This window comes from Haliaeetus albicilla, chromosome 22 (genome assembly GCF_947461875.1).
Source record: "Haliaeetus albicilla chromosome 22, bHalAlb1.1, whole genome shotgun sequence".
NCBI classification, from domain to species: domain Eukaryota; kingdom Metazoa; phylum Chordata; class Aves; order Accipitriformes; family Accipitridae; genus Haliaeetus; species Haliaeetus albicilla.
Window position 1 is genome coordinate 25,017,684 of NC_091504.1, and position 12,555 is coordinate 25,030,238.

The 12,555-nt window shown below is 68.9% G+C and overlaps 1 protein-coding gene across 2 annotated transcripts in view; it reads right to left on the reverse strand.

The window, feature by feature from the left end:
- Positions 1-12,555, reverse strand: part of CASKIN1 (CASK interacting protein 1) — a 33,670-nt gene that overhangs the window by 5,845 nt on the left and 15,270 nt on the right. For both annotated transcript variants that reach the window (XM_069810519.1, XM_069810518.1), the window contains exons 3-17: positions 9,871-9,968; positions 9,605-9,750; positions 9,411-9,506; positions 9,015-9,145; positions 8,821-8,929; positions 8,463-8,571; positions 8,244-8,338; positions 8,044-8,161; positions 6,185-6,400; positions 4,053-4,160; positions 3,776-3,894; positions 2,699-2,786; positions 869-966; positions 275-385; positions 81-182 (exon numbers count right to left, since the gene is read on the reverse strand). In XM_069810519.1, the coding sequence (XP_069666620.1) occupies positions 81-182; positions 275-385; positions 869-966; positions 2,699-2,786; positions 3,776-3,894; positions 4,053-4,160; positions 6,185-6,400; positions 8,044-8,161; positions 8,244-8,338; positions 8,463-8,571; positions 8,821-8,929; positions 9,015-9,145; positions 9,411-9,506; positions 9,605-9,750; positions 9,871-9,968 (1,744 nt within the window). The remainder of the gene's footprint in view (positions 1-80; positions 183-274; positions 386-868; positions 967-2,698; positions 2,787-3,775; positions 3,895-4,052; positions 4,161-6,184; positions 6,401-8,043; positions 8,162-8,243; positions 8,339-8,462; positions 8,572-8,820; positions 8,930-9,014; positions 9,146-9,410; positions 9,507-9,604; positions 9,751-9,870; positions 9,969-12,555) is intronic.

Consider the following 12,555-nt stretch of genomic DNA (forward strand, 5'->3'; position numbering starts at 1 on the left):
CCCCAGAGAGGACAGGGCAGAGGAGACTAGTTGCCACCCTGGATGTGGCTTTGGCGTCCCTGGCCCCACGCAGCCCCTACCGGCTTGTACTCCGGCAGCCATTCGGGGATGTTGAGGTTGTTGATCTCGGAGGCGATCTTCTTCCTGTGCCCCGGCTTGGTGACACCAATAGCCGTGAGGTCCTGGGGCAGAGAGGGGGGATCAGCGCTGCCCCGCACCGGCCATGCTTCCCTCCCCGCGGCATCGGCCAGCCCCGGCGTCCCCGCGGTCTCACCTCCGGTGTCATTCGGCTAATGGTGGTGATGTCGTAGCCGGCGTTGATGAAGTTGGGCGCGTAGAGCTGCAGCTGGAACTTGCAGAGCCACTGGTACACGGCCTCTGAGCTCTGGGGTGAGACGGACAACGTGGCTCGGACCAGTCCCAGGACCCGCCACCCCTGCCTATGTCCCCCAGGCTGTCCCAGCACCCATCCGTGTGGCAGCAGGATGCCCCGGCTTGGAGCTGGCACCGCAGAGGGGCTGCGTGGCCCTGTGGCACCCCGGGGAACACGACTGTCCCCCGGGGTGTGCAGGGGGCTGGTGCCGTGGAGAGGCTGGCGGCAGAGGGGTGCCGGCAGCCGGCAGCCGCAGGGATGATTCACGCCACTGATTCACGGCACGGCACAGCACCCCACGGGCACTGCCATCACAGCCAGCGCCCAGAGCCGTGCCAGCCTTGGTGGCCGCATCGTAGGGCTGCTGAGGCACCTGTGGCTATGGGTGCAGTAGGGTGGCCCCTCCGCATGGCTGTGCCTGTGCCCCCCCACACCTCCCCTGACCCCAAACTCCACTGCGGGGTTCCCCATGCCACCCCAGCGCTCCCCGCTCACCTTCCCCTCTGATGGCGGCTCCATCTTCTTCAGCTGGGGCTCGGCGGGGGGCTGGGGGGCGTATGGGGAACTGGCCACGCTCTGCGACCGCGACGAACCTGCCGGAGAGGCAGTGGTCAGCGGGGCTGGGGCTGCACACCCCCGGGCTCCGGCCAAGCGAGGCAGGGAGCCGAGCCCCTGCCCCGGCTGGGATGGCACAGCCACAGCCCCTGGGTTGGCAGGGCCGGGGCAGGTATGGGAGAGCAACACGTGCCCCAGCACAGCAGCCCAGAGCACCCCGGGGTGCCCCGGACACGGGGGTCTGCTCCCCTGGGACAGGCAGGGATGGTGCGGGGCACCATGCCCAGGCACTGCCGTTGGGTTGCAGCCCTTATTACTTAATCCTGGTGAGGCCGGTGGTGCCGGCACGGGACTCGGAGTGAGGGCTGTGTCTGCACGGGGCTCGGCAAGGCGCCCGTGCCACCAACACCACGGTGTACACAGCTCCCAGGTGTGCCACGGCACTGCTGGAGCAGCCCGTGCTGCTGCCCTTGCCCACCCGCCCAGAGCCAGACGAGCCCCCCAGCCCAGTTAGGGCCGAGGTGCTGCAGTACCCTCCACCCAGTGCAGCCCCGAGGAGAGGGACCCAGCCGGACCCCTCCTCCAGAGCGGACCCCTCCTCCAGAGCGGGTTTCCCTGGCTGCCCACCGCCCCCAGGCTGCAGCCAGAGGGGTCCCGCCGCCCAAAGCCCTCCAGCCCCGCTACCAACCCAGGACAGGGCTCATCCACCCGCTGTGCCCCACAGCGAGGGGCTCAGCTGGGGGGACAGGCTGGCACGAGCTGCCTCATCCCCTGGGATGCCCACACAGGCAGCCCCACGGTGCCCACCCTCCAGCTGATGCCTTCGCCAGCCCTGGGGGTGATGAGGGACGCCCAGAAATTTCTGCCTCATATTTCTGATCGGGATCAGCCAGAGCAGCTCCTTGCCCCCCCCCCCCCGCTGGCAACTGCATCCTCCGTGTGTGTGCCTCCCCCCCCTCCCCGTGTGTGTGTGTGTGTGTGCGCGTGCCGCGTGTGTGTGCATCCTCCTTGCGCGTGCATCCTTCTGGCATCTGCAGCGCACTTGCGTGGGCATCCTGCTCACATGTGCATCTCCCTCACGTCTGCATCCCACTTGCGTGTGCATCTCTCCAGCATGTGCTTCCCCCCCGCCCCCGGCAACGTGTGCCGCCCCTCCCCGTGTGTGCACCCCCCCTCTGTGTGCGCAGCCCCCCACCTTCGTGTGCGCATCCCCCCGGGTTTCTATCCCCCCTGCGTGTGCATCTCCGCAGCCCGGGCATCCCCCCCCACGTGTGCATCCTCCTCGCATGTGCATCTCCCATCTGCGCCCCCCCCCCCCCAACCCAGCATGTGCCTCCCCCGCAGCGTGGGCACCCCTGCGGCGTGGCCGTGCTTCCAGGGCAGCCCCTTCCCACAGCCTCCCCCCCCCCAGTCCCCCCCACCCCGGAATGTGCTGGCGGTGGCGGGGGGGGGGGACCCCGGCTCGGGCTCCGGTGGGGCTGGCGGGGGGGCCGGGGAAGGGAAGGGGCTGGGGAGGAGCGCTGCCGCCCCCCCCGCCCGCCCACGCCGCCCCCCCGCCCCCCCCTTCCCACGGGGCCCCCACTAACCGAGGCAGGAGAAGGCCTGGCAGCAGCCGAAAGGCGAGAGAGTCATTTTTTACCCACACGTTTTTCTTCTGGCGACGGGTGCCGTGGCAATAAAAAAAAAGACAAATCCCTGGATCCACGGCACGCCCGCGGCAGGGCCAGGGCTCCTCCTGCTCCCGGCAGCCGGGCGGCCGGCAGCACGCACCTGCGGGGATGTCCTGCGCCTTGGCCGGCCCATCGCCCACGGCAGTCTCTTGCGCAGAAGCCTTCTGGGAAAGGACCGTTGCCAGCAGCTGAAAAACACCCCGGCAAGGGGGGGAGAGCAGGCAGGAGTGAGGCGGGCGGGCGGGCGGCGGGTGCGCGTCGCGGGTGCCGCGGGTGCCGCCCCGGGCGAGGGTGGGCAGGGAGGGGCGCAGCGGGTTTGGGGCTGCGGCGAGGAGAGCGGGAGCCGCACAGATGGTGCTTCGCAGGCGGCGGGAGCCTGCGGTGCCGCAGCACCCCGAATCCAGCCTGACGCACCGCCGGCCCAGGCTGACGGCGCTGGCTGCGGGGCCACCCCCCCCGCCCGCAAAGCGGAGCCCCCGACGAGGACGACCCCGGTGCCCAAGCTGCTGTGGCATAAAGCAGGCAGGATGCCAGGGGAGGTGGGCTCACGGGTGCCTCGGCCCCGGGACGGGACAGCTCGGGCTAGCGTGGGCAGCACGCAGGGCGCAGGGGGCAACACACAGGCAGAGGGTGCAGCGGGCAACGCGCCGGCAGCAGTGGGGAGTGGGCAACGTGCAGGCAGGAGAGCGCAGCGGGCAACGCGCAGGCAGGAGAGTGCAGTGGGCTGCGTGCTGGCAGCAGCAGGCAGACGGCAGCGCGGAGCTGCAGCGGGCAGCGTGCCGGTGGCAGCACGCAGCGTGCAGCGCAGCGCGGAGGCACCCTGCGAGCGGCAGCAGAGACACGGCACGCGGTCTCGGCCGGACACGGCACACTCCGGTAGCCCCTGCCCGGCCCTGCAGCCCAGCGGGACGTCATGCAGGTGGCTGAGCCCGGGCCCAGCCAGCGGCCGGGGGCCAGCTGGGAGGAGACACGCTGGTGGCCACTGTCAGCGACAGCCACGGCCGGTGCCACGCTGGGTGCCGGTAGGAACTCACAGCACCCGGCCGAGCATCAGTCCCAGCAAGGACTGGGGGCAGCTGCCAAGGCAGCAAACACCTGCCCCGGGGCAAGCACCGGTGCCAGGACCAGAGCCGAATGCCACCGGAGGCTGGCACGGTCACCTCGGGGCCCGCCTTACCTTGACACCTTCAGCGCCAGCGTGCAGGGCGTGCGCCCCGCTGCCCGCGCTCTGCCCGCTCCCCGAGCTGCGGGCAGAGGCCACGCTGCCCGTGCTGCCCAAGCTGCTGCGGTCGCCACCTGCGCAAGGAAGAGGAGATGCCGTCAGGACACTGAGCCCCATGGCAGGGCAGGGGGAACACCGCGGTGTGGCCATGCCCTGCCAGAGCCACTGCCACGTCCCAGCGCACACCCCCAGAGGGGACAGGGAGGGTCCCAGCGGCGCATGCCCACCGTACCTGCAAAGGGTTTCCGCAGCACCCAGATCTCCTCCGTGGGAGCCGGCGCGGCCGATCCGCCCTGCGACGGTGAGAGGTGGGACGGGCTCATGTCAGCCCCGCGGGACCCTTGGTGGTAGAGCAGAGAGAGCGGCCATCAGGCATGCGTGGCTCCGCGTGCTCGGGTTCGCATCGGTGTGGCACGGGGTGAAGTGACCCGCAGCCCATCGCTGCTGCACGCAGGGAAAATCCCACAGCAAAGGTGTGGGGTCCCTGGCCACGGCCGTGCCCAGGGATGCCAGCATTGTCCCGGGGACCTGTCCCACTCTGAGCAACAGGCATGGGGTGACAGTGACCAGCCCTGGGACCCTGTCCTGCAGGGACCCCCTCCCTGCTACTGGCCAGGGACAGACCCATGGGGGGGTGTCCCAGTGCCCCAGCTCAGTCCGGACAGGGGATGGGGACATGACCCAGTGCGGGGAGCAAAGGGAACTGGGCAAACTCAGGCAGTGGGGACCAGGGTCCCCAGCCCACTGTCCCCTGGCCAAGACAGTGCTGGTCGTGCCCCTGCGGCTGCCCGCACCCATCTGGAGGATGCAGGGGCCCGGCACCGGGTGCTGAACCCCCCACGCTCCCCAGGGTGCCCCATGGCAGCTGGTGACACATGGGTGACACAGCAGCAGGTGAGAGGACCTGGCCCTCCCGCCGGGGCACAGCTCGAGGGTCACCGAAGCACCGCTCCTTCACCGGCTCACCCCGCTGCCCACCTCGCACCAGGGCCGGCCAGGGACACCCAGCGCTGAGCCCGGGATTTAAAACAGCATCAGATGAGATAGACAACAGGCCCGGTACTGCTGCAACCCCACCGCCAGACACCGAGGAGCCCGGCTCAGCCCAGCCCTGCCACCAGCCACCAGGTACAGGGCATTGCCACCCCACCGCTGCCCAGGCCGGTTTCATTCATTAAGCCGCTCGCCCCATTAGCGGCCGGGCCGTAGCAGGGGGTGAATGGTACAAGGTAATAAAGTCACCGAAGGAGCGCGAGGGGGAACAACCGGCCACGCCGCAATCGGGCTGGGATGTCCCTGAGCTGCATGTGCCGCAGTCACACCGAGAGGAGCCCACGCTGCCTGGGCAGGCGTAAGGCTCTGTGAGACCCAGCGGGGAGAGAAAGCCCAGGGGAAAAGTTTTGCTCCCTTGTCCCCATCATGAGCACGGCCAGCCCAGTGCTCTCCCAACACAACCCGCTGCACCGATGCCACGGGGGCACATGCAAAGACCCCCCCCCGGCCCCCAGAGAGCTGGCGGTAGCCCCGGCATAGGCTGTAGCCCTGCAGACCCCTGGTCAAGTATCTGCTCTCTGGGCACTCCCGATACATGGACCTGCAGCATCCATCACCGGCCCGTGCCATGGGGACGGTCCCCAGGGTGCAGCTGGGCACTGCCTGCCCTGAGCCAGCCCCAAGAGCATCCCCCAGGAAAGCACGCCCGGTGCCGCAGCCCCTTCCCACTCCGAGCGCACAGCCCCGACCCAGTTAAAGCCGTTCGCTGGGTGTCGAACACCCTGCGGGGGAGGCTGCAGCGCGTAGAGGGTCCCTGCGCCCGTGGCTCCCGGCCAGGCACCGCGCTGCTCAGCCCTGCGGCCCGGCACAGAGCCTGGAGAGTGGTTTTGGGGGTTCCCACGCACCCAGACAGGGTGGACAGGAGAGCAGGGGCCGCGGGCACAGCACGGAGAGCCGGCAGCACGGTGCTGCCTCCAGCCCTGCCCCGCAGCCGGGGACACCGGGGTGGCGAGGGTGGGATGTGCCGGCAGCAGAGCCATGGGCCACGGAGTGCTACAGCAGCGCTGGAGAGGGCGTGCAGGGGAGGGGGCCGACAGCATGCATGTGTGCCCGTGCCTGCACGCACACGCCTGCCTGCATGCGCGCACACACACACGCATGCACACACCTGCATGCGCGCACACGTCCACACACACCCCTGCATGCACACGCACGCACCCACGTGCACGCGCTTGCACACGCCTGCACGCACCCGCGTGCAAACACACCACGGCAAGGGGGAGAGAGGCCAAGCAGAAAGAAAAGACTCGATACAGACTTTAAAGGAAAAGAAAGAAATCCATCGAGAGCACGAAGCGAGCGGTGAACTACCTTGTCCGTAACGCGGCTCGTCGGCACTGCTAGGGGAGAGCCTGTGATAGCCAAAGGAACTGAAAAGAGTCTGATGGGAATGTGGTGGTGGAGGTGGAGGTGGAGGCAGGGAATGGAACGGATGGGACGAGGCGTCACCGTTTAGCACAGCAGCCCCGTAAGCCGGGAGCGGGATCTTTTGGTACTGTTGGGGGATTGTTACAGTCTCCCATGAACCTGATAATAAAACATAACAAGAGACAAAATGAAAAGAATCAAAATAATAGAGACACGCTCAGCGCCACCAAAAGAAAAAAGAAAAAAAAAAGGAAAAAAACTAAAGGGAAAAAAAAGCAGCAAACAAAAAAAGCAACCAAAGGAACGGGGACAAGCCAGAACCGAAACCCAACCGATGCGGAGCCGAGTCAAGGAGCAGCAGCGGGAGCTCAGCGCAGGGCCCGGCCCGGCAGCAGGGTACGGCCGGTGGGCACATCCCGCAGACCCGCCACGGCTCCCCGGCGGGGCACGGACGCCGGGGCAGCCCCACGCTGGGGGAAACGGCAGCTTGTGGGGCTCCTGCAGCTGTGAGGCTCCCACAGCCGGGCTGCCGGGGGGGCTGCTCCCCACAAAGGCATCCCGGGAGGAGGGGGGCTACCAGCACAGCTGGGCTGGGGGCTGCAGCACCAGCCCCCCTGTGCCCGTCCAGCCAAGCCATGGGGCAGCTGCTGCCTGTGCCCTGCGCTACCACCCTGCTGCACAGGACCCAGGGCTGCAGCCAACGGGATGGCTACGAAAGCCCATACCCTGGCAAACGCTGCTGCGGAGCCAGCTGCATGCCGGGAGTCACGGACCTCATCCCTGGCACACGACCCACACCCGGAGGGCAGCTCTACCCCTGCCCGTCCGGCACATGGCACCTCCGTAGCCGCCACGGCCAGTGCAGCAGTGCCCAGCAGCCAGCAGGCACTCGTGCCACCACTCCTTTGGGATCTTGTTCAAGTGTCGCCATTCCCTGCCCGTGCCCCAGCGATGCGGCCGCCCCCGAGATTGCGTGGGGCTGGGCAGCGCGCAGCTGCCGAGGGGGGAGCGAGACGGTCGATGCGGGGTCTTTCAACACTGCCCGCAGAGGCACCAGCCCCATCGTGCCGCTCCTGACAGCGGGCACAGTCACGGGCCATTCCGGGGGAACCACACATCCCACCAAGAGCCTACAGGGATGGGGACAGGGACAGGCAGCTGCAGGGCAGAGGAGCAGCATCCAACCCTGAGATGGCCCCTGGCCAGGGAGAGGGTCCCCGTGGGGCAGCACCGGGTCCCTGGCACCGGTGCCCAGCCGCCCCCCGCTCAGACCCCAAACACCAGGTCCCGTGGCCCCGCTGCTGCACCATCCCCCCCCAAACCACAGTGACACCCCCAGCATTCCCCATGTGTTGACCTGCCGGCACCACAAATGCCTCCCCCAGCCCAACGCCAGCCTGGCCTTGGGGCTGCCCTGTGAGCACCCCAGGGCTGCCGGCACTGACCCCCGTGGGCACCGGCCCCCCCAGCACAACGAGGGCACCGACCCCACACGCTCGGGGCGGGGGGGCAGCGACCTCACATGCACAATGGGGACACCATCCCCACGCACTTCACGGGGCACCGACCTCACATGCAGAGCAGGGACACCGACCCCGCACACTCGAAGACGCCATCCCCATGCACACACGGCAGAGACGCCGACCCCACATGCACGACGGGGGCATCGCCCCGGTTCGGCTTCACCGGCTGCATCCCCCCCCCCCCCCCGACACCCCACGCGCCACCAAACCGAAATGGGGGTCCCTGGGGCTGTGGGTTTGGGAGCAGCCCCATGGGAGGAGGTGGGGGCGATTATTTGCCTGTTCGTTTGCTTATGGCCTCGACGAGGCTGGAGGGGAAGTAGCCCACGCGGTCGTTGCCGGTCCGGTTGTCGTGAATGCAGCCCTTCCAGCGCCCGTCCGCGTGCTGCTCCAGCACCTGCGGGCAGGGGCCGGGTCAGGGGCCGGCGCTACCAGCGGGGTCCCCCCCGTCCCCGTCTCCCCCCCCCGGCCACACTCACGGTGATGACGTCCCCGGCTTTCACGTTGAGGCTGGTCAGGTCGTAGTTGTTGCAATAGTCCTTGACAGCCCGGACCTGCAGAGCGGCGGAGGCGTCTGCGGGGACAGAGCGGGAGCGTCGCTGGCCGCCCAGCCCCAGGGGAGCTGTCACCCCCAGCCCAGCGTCCCCCCAGTGCTGGCGCAGCCGGCCCGTACCCGCCCCCCCCCCCAGCCCCCCTACCCCGCAGCATCTGCTTGATCTCCTTGCTGGCCTGGCTGGTGGTGAACTGGTTGACGATGTCCAGAGCTGTCTGATTGTAGGTGTTCCTGACGTGGGCGTTGATTCCGCTCTGCAACGGCACGGAGCGGGCTTGCGAGGAGGCTGCCCCCCCCACCCTGCCACCTCCCGGGATCCCCCCCCACCCCGGGCCACCCTGAGACCAGCAGCTGGAGGGCACACCTCACTGCCTCGGTGTGTCCCCCCTCCCCGGGACCCTCACCCCCATCCCCAAGGAGAGGTGCATGTCGCTCCCTTTCCCACAGCCCCTCCCTGGGCTGGGGGTGTCTGGGGGTGTCGTGGTGGGGGGGGTGGCCCTTACATCCAGCAGCAGCCGCACCACATCCGTCTTGCCGCAGAGGGCCGCCTCGTGCAGCGCCGTGCCCGCCTTGGTTTGCCGGTTGATGTCGATGCCAGCCTGCAGCAGGAGCCTGCGGGCAGACAGCGGGGTCAGCGAGGCGGGGAAGGGTGGGGGGGGGGGACACCAGCCCTGCCCTCCCTGCCCACGGCACCCACCGGATGATGTCGATGTGGCCGTTCTTGGCGGCGAGGTGCAGGGGGCTGGTGCCGTTGGGGTCTGTGGCGTCCCCCGGTTTGGGCTCCAGCAGCGCCGCGCACATGTTGCTGTTCAGGAGCAGTTGGACCACCTGGCTCAGCAAACACAGACGGAGCAGGGCTGCAAGGGCGGCTCAGCCGCCTGCCGGGGCTGTGGGCCCCCCCAGCCCCTGCCTCCTCTCCCCCAGCAGCCAGGGATCCCCCACAGCGGTGGCACCGAGGGCCCCCCCGCCATCCCTCCCGGGGGCTGCCCTGTGTCCCTCCCCGGGCTGCTCCAGCACCCCAGGGACCCCGCCGTGCCCCCCCACCCCCTCCCCAGCTGCCTCTCGGGGGGGTCCCGGCGCTGCAAGGACTTACCCCGACCCGGCCAAACTCGCACGCCAGGTCCAGGGGCGTCTTCCCCGAATTGTCCATGATGCAGGGGTTGGACTGGTGCTGCAGGAGCATCTCCGACTGCGGAGGAGTGAGACCCCGACTCGGCGAGGGCAGGGGCAGGGAGGGGGGCACGGTCTCCCCACCGCCGCCGCGCCCCGCCGCCGGCCCCACCGTACCACGTCGTAGTGCCCGTGCTGTGCCGCCAGGTGCAGGGGGATCTGGCCCTCGTCCGACGGGATGTTCACCGAGGAACCCGCTTTCAGCACCATTTTCATGGGCTCCTTCTTGCCTTGCCAAGCCGCGTAGTGCAGGGGCCGCATGCCTGCGGGCGGGCAGGACGGGCACGCCGTGAGCCCCTTGGGCACGCCACCGTGCCTGGCCGGAGCCTGCGGAGGGGGGACACGGGGCGGGGGGGGGCCACGGCCAGGACGCAGGGACTCGCCTTTGTTGTCCTTGATGTCCACCGCAGCCTGCGCCTCCAGCAGCAGCGAGATGAGCTCTGTGTTGCCGTTGAGCGCCGCATGGTGCAGAGCCGAGAACCTGGGGACCGGCTGCCGTGTCAGGGGTCCCACGTCCCCTCCGCAGCCCTGCCAGCCCCTGCCTAGCAGCACGGCCTCGAGCCTGCACCCGCCGCAGCACGCCAGGGCACCCTCTTTGCCTCTTGCAGCCCCCCCACATGCATGTGTCCCCGGGCAACCCCACCTCTACATCCCTCTGTGTGCACCCCGAGAAAGAGCTGCCGCACGAACCAGCCGTGGCTGAGCCACAAGCCGAGCCAGGAGCCAGCCATGTCATGGCATGCAATGAGGGCCAGAGGGTGGGATGTGCCAGGGCAGATGCGGGTTTGCTCTCCAGCCCATCGCTTTTATTTAGCTTCCCCTGGGGCACTGCAGCCACAGGACAGACCCCCCCCAGCCTGCACGGTGGGATGCAGGGCTGGGGATGCTCTCGCAGAGCTGGGAGGAGGGGCTGGTGGGTCTGATCTGGGGATGCTGGAGCGAGATGGATGCAAATGAAACACTCCCTGGGGATGCTGAGATCCCATGGGGCTAGAGGCGATGGACAGGGAAGGCAAGGGGGGGGATCCCACTGAGGGTGGAGGGTGCCAGGGAGCTACCCTCCCCGCTGACCCACTTCCCCCAGCCTGGCTCCAGCAGCACAACCATGGGTACCGGCACAGGGGCTTGGCAGTGGTGCCCCTGTCCGGTGCCGGGCTTTGTCATGGGGTGGGGAAAGCCCCCAGCCCCACACCCTGCTCTGCTTTCGCAGCACCCGGGACTGGCCAAACCAGGAGGCTCATTGCTGGGAAGCAGGCCAGGAGCTGACCTACTTGCTGCTCCCGGCAGCGGCATCCTCCACGCGGCTGCGCTCGTGCCTGCCACCCCGCTGCTCTGGGCCCCGGTCACACGCAGCGTCCCCATCCCGTCCCTGGGGCCACCCCGGTGTCACCGGAGCATGGGAATGGGCTGTGGACCCCAGCGGGACCTGGTGGCCCCCACAGCCACCCAGTGCTCGAGAGGCGGGCGGCAGGGCAGCAATCCCATCTGCTCCCCATCGCCGGGACCCCCAGCTGAGGGGGGACGCATCCCCTTTGGGGAACACGCTCCGGCCACCACATTCCCTGTGGACCTGCCGCCTGCGATCCCCAGGCAGGGAGCAGCGATGTGAGCAGACAGCTCGTGCAGGAGGCCAATCCCCAACGTCTGCCTGGGAAATGTCAACATTTTCCGCTCCAGCACCCTGCTCAAATCCGCTCAAGATGGTGCAAATCGCAGCCCTCCCCCGGGCTGCCTCGGGGGCTTCCCCCGGCACGGCACGGCCAGCCGCAAAGGCCACGCGCTGTGCAGGGCACCGTCCCCCAGGCAAGTGCAGGACCATCAGCACGGTGCTCGCCCACGGCATCCACCAGCCCAGGAATCAGCAAGCACAGCAGAGATGGGGAAACTGAGGCACAGCACCGGGACTGGCTGAGCTGGCACAGCAGGCGGGTGGCAGAGCGGAGCACGCACCGGCTGCAGCCTGGGTCTGCCCTGCGCATTCCCAGGGTGGATCCTTTCCAGGAGCAGCGCTGGAGGCTGGAGGTTGCTCTCCTGTTGCAGGGCTGCTCCTACACCCACCAAGCTGGCCAGGAGCCGCAGGCGGTTGCAGACAGCACACGAGCTGCCTACAGCTCTCGACTGCCGTCCCAGCCCCGCCACGACGCACAGCCCTCCAGCGACCTGCCGGCTCTGGCAGCTGCTGCACGAGGTGGTCCGTGGGGTGATGCATCCCCTTGCCCTGCCCACATCGCACCCTCCAGCCCCTGTCCCGCACAGGCAGCGCCACGCACCCACCCCACCGCCGTGCACGCACGCTTGCTCGTGCACAGACACGCTTGCATGCACACGCACGCTCAGCAGCACATCCACATGCTTGCGTGCACCCGTGCACGCACACACGTGTACACCCGTGGGCTGGCAGAGCCCACGTACTGGCAGGTACCAGGGGATGCCCGCTGCCACCACCACCCCAGTGCCGGGCCCTGCTCAGGGGCGAGGATGAGGAGGGACCCAGGCTGCTGCGGCCACGTGTCCCCAGGGCATGCCCTCCCGTTCCTGACCCCATCTGGCCCCTCTGCTCACTGCCATTTCCATGGCCACAGCAGACCTGTCCCCAAGGGACCCAAGCGGCATCGCCCAGCCCCATGTCCTGCCACCCCGCTCAATGTGGGGGGGGCACAGGGCAGGGGGAGCCGGGGGGGCACAGGAGGTGGCTGCTGCCCAGCCCTGTAAGCATCACTGCCCACTGCCACCGCAGCCCCCCTCCTCCAACAGGGCTCCGGCTGCCTTCCTGCGCCGGCAGCCTCATTAGTGTGATTAGCGGGCAGTGAGCTTGCGGCCCCCTTCCCCGCTTCTCCCTGCCTGTCGGATGCCGGCTGCGAACCGGCACACCAGCGGCACAGCCCGGCAGGGGTCACGGTTTGCCCGGCCGGTGCCCCGCGGGGCTGCTCCCTGCACAGCACCTGCAGAGCTGCAGCAAGAGCTGGGAAAAGGCCGGCGAGACGTGGGGCACAGCTCTTCCTCTGCCTTTCAACCCTCGCCTCCCACCTCCTTTGATGCCCGCAGCTGCTACACGCAAGCCCACCGGC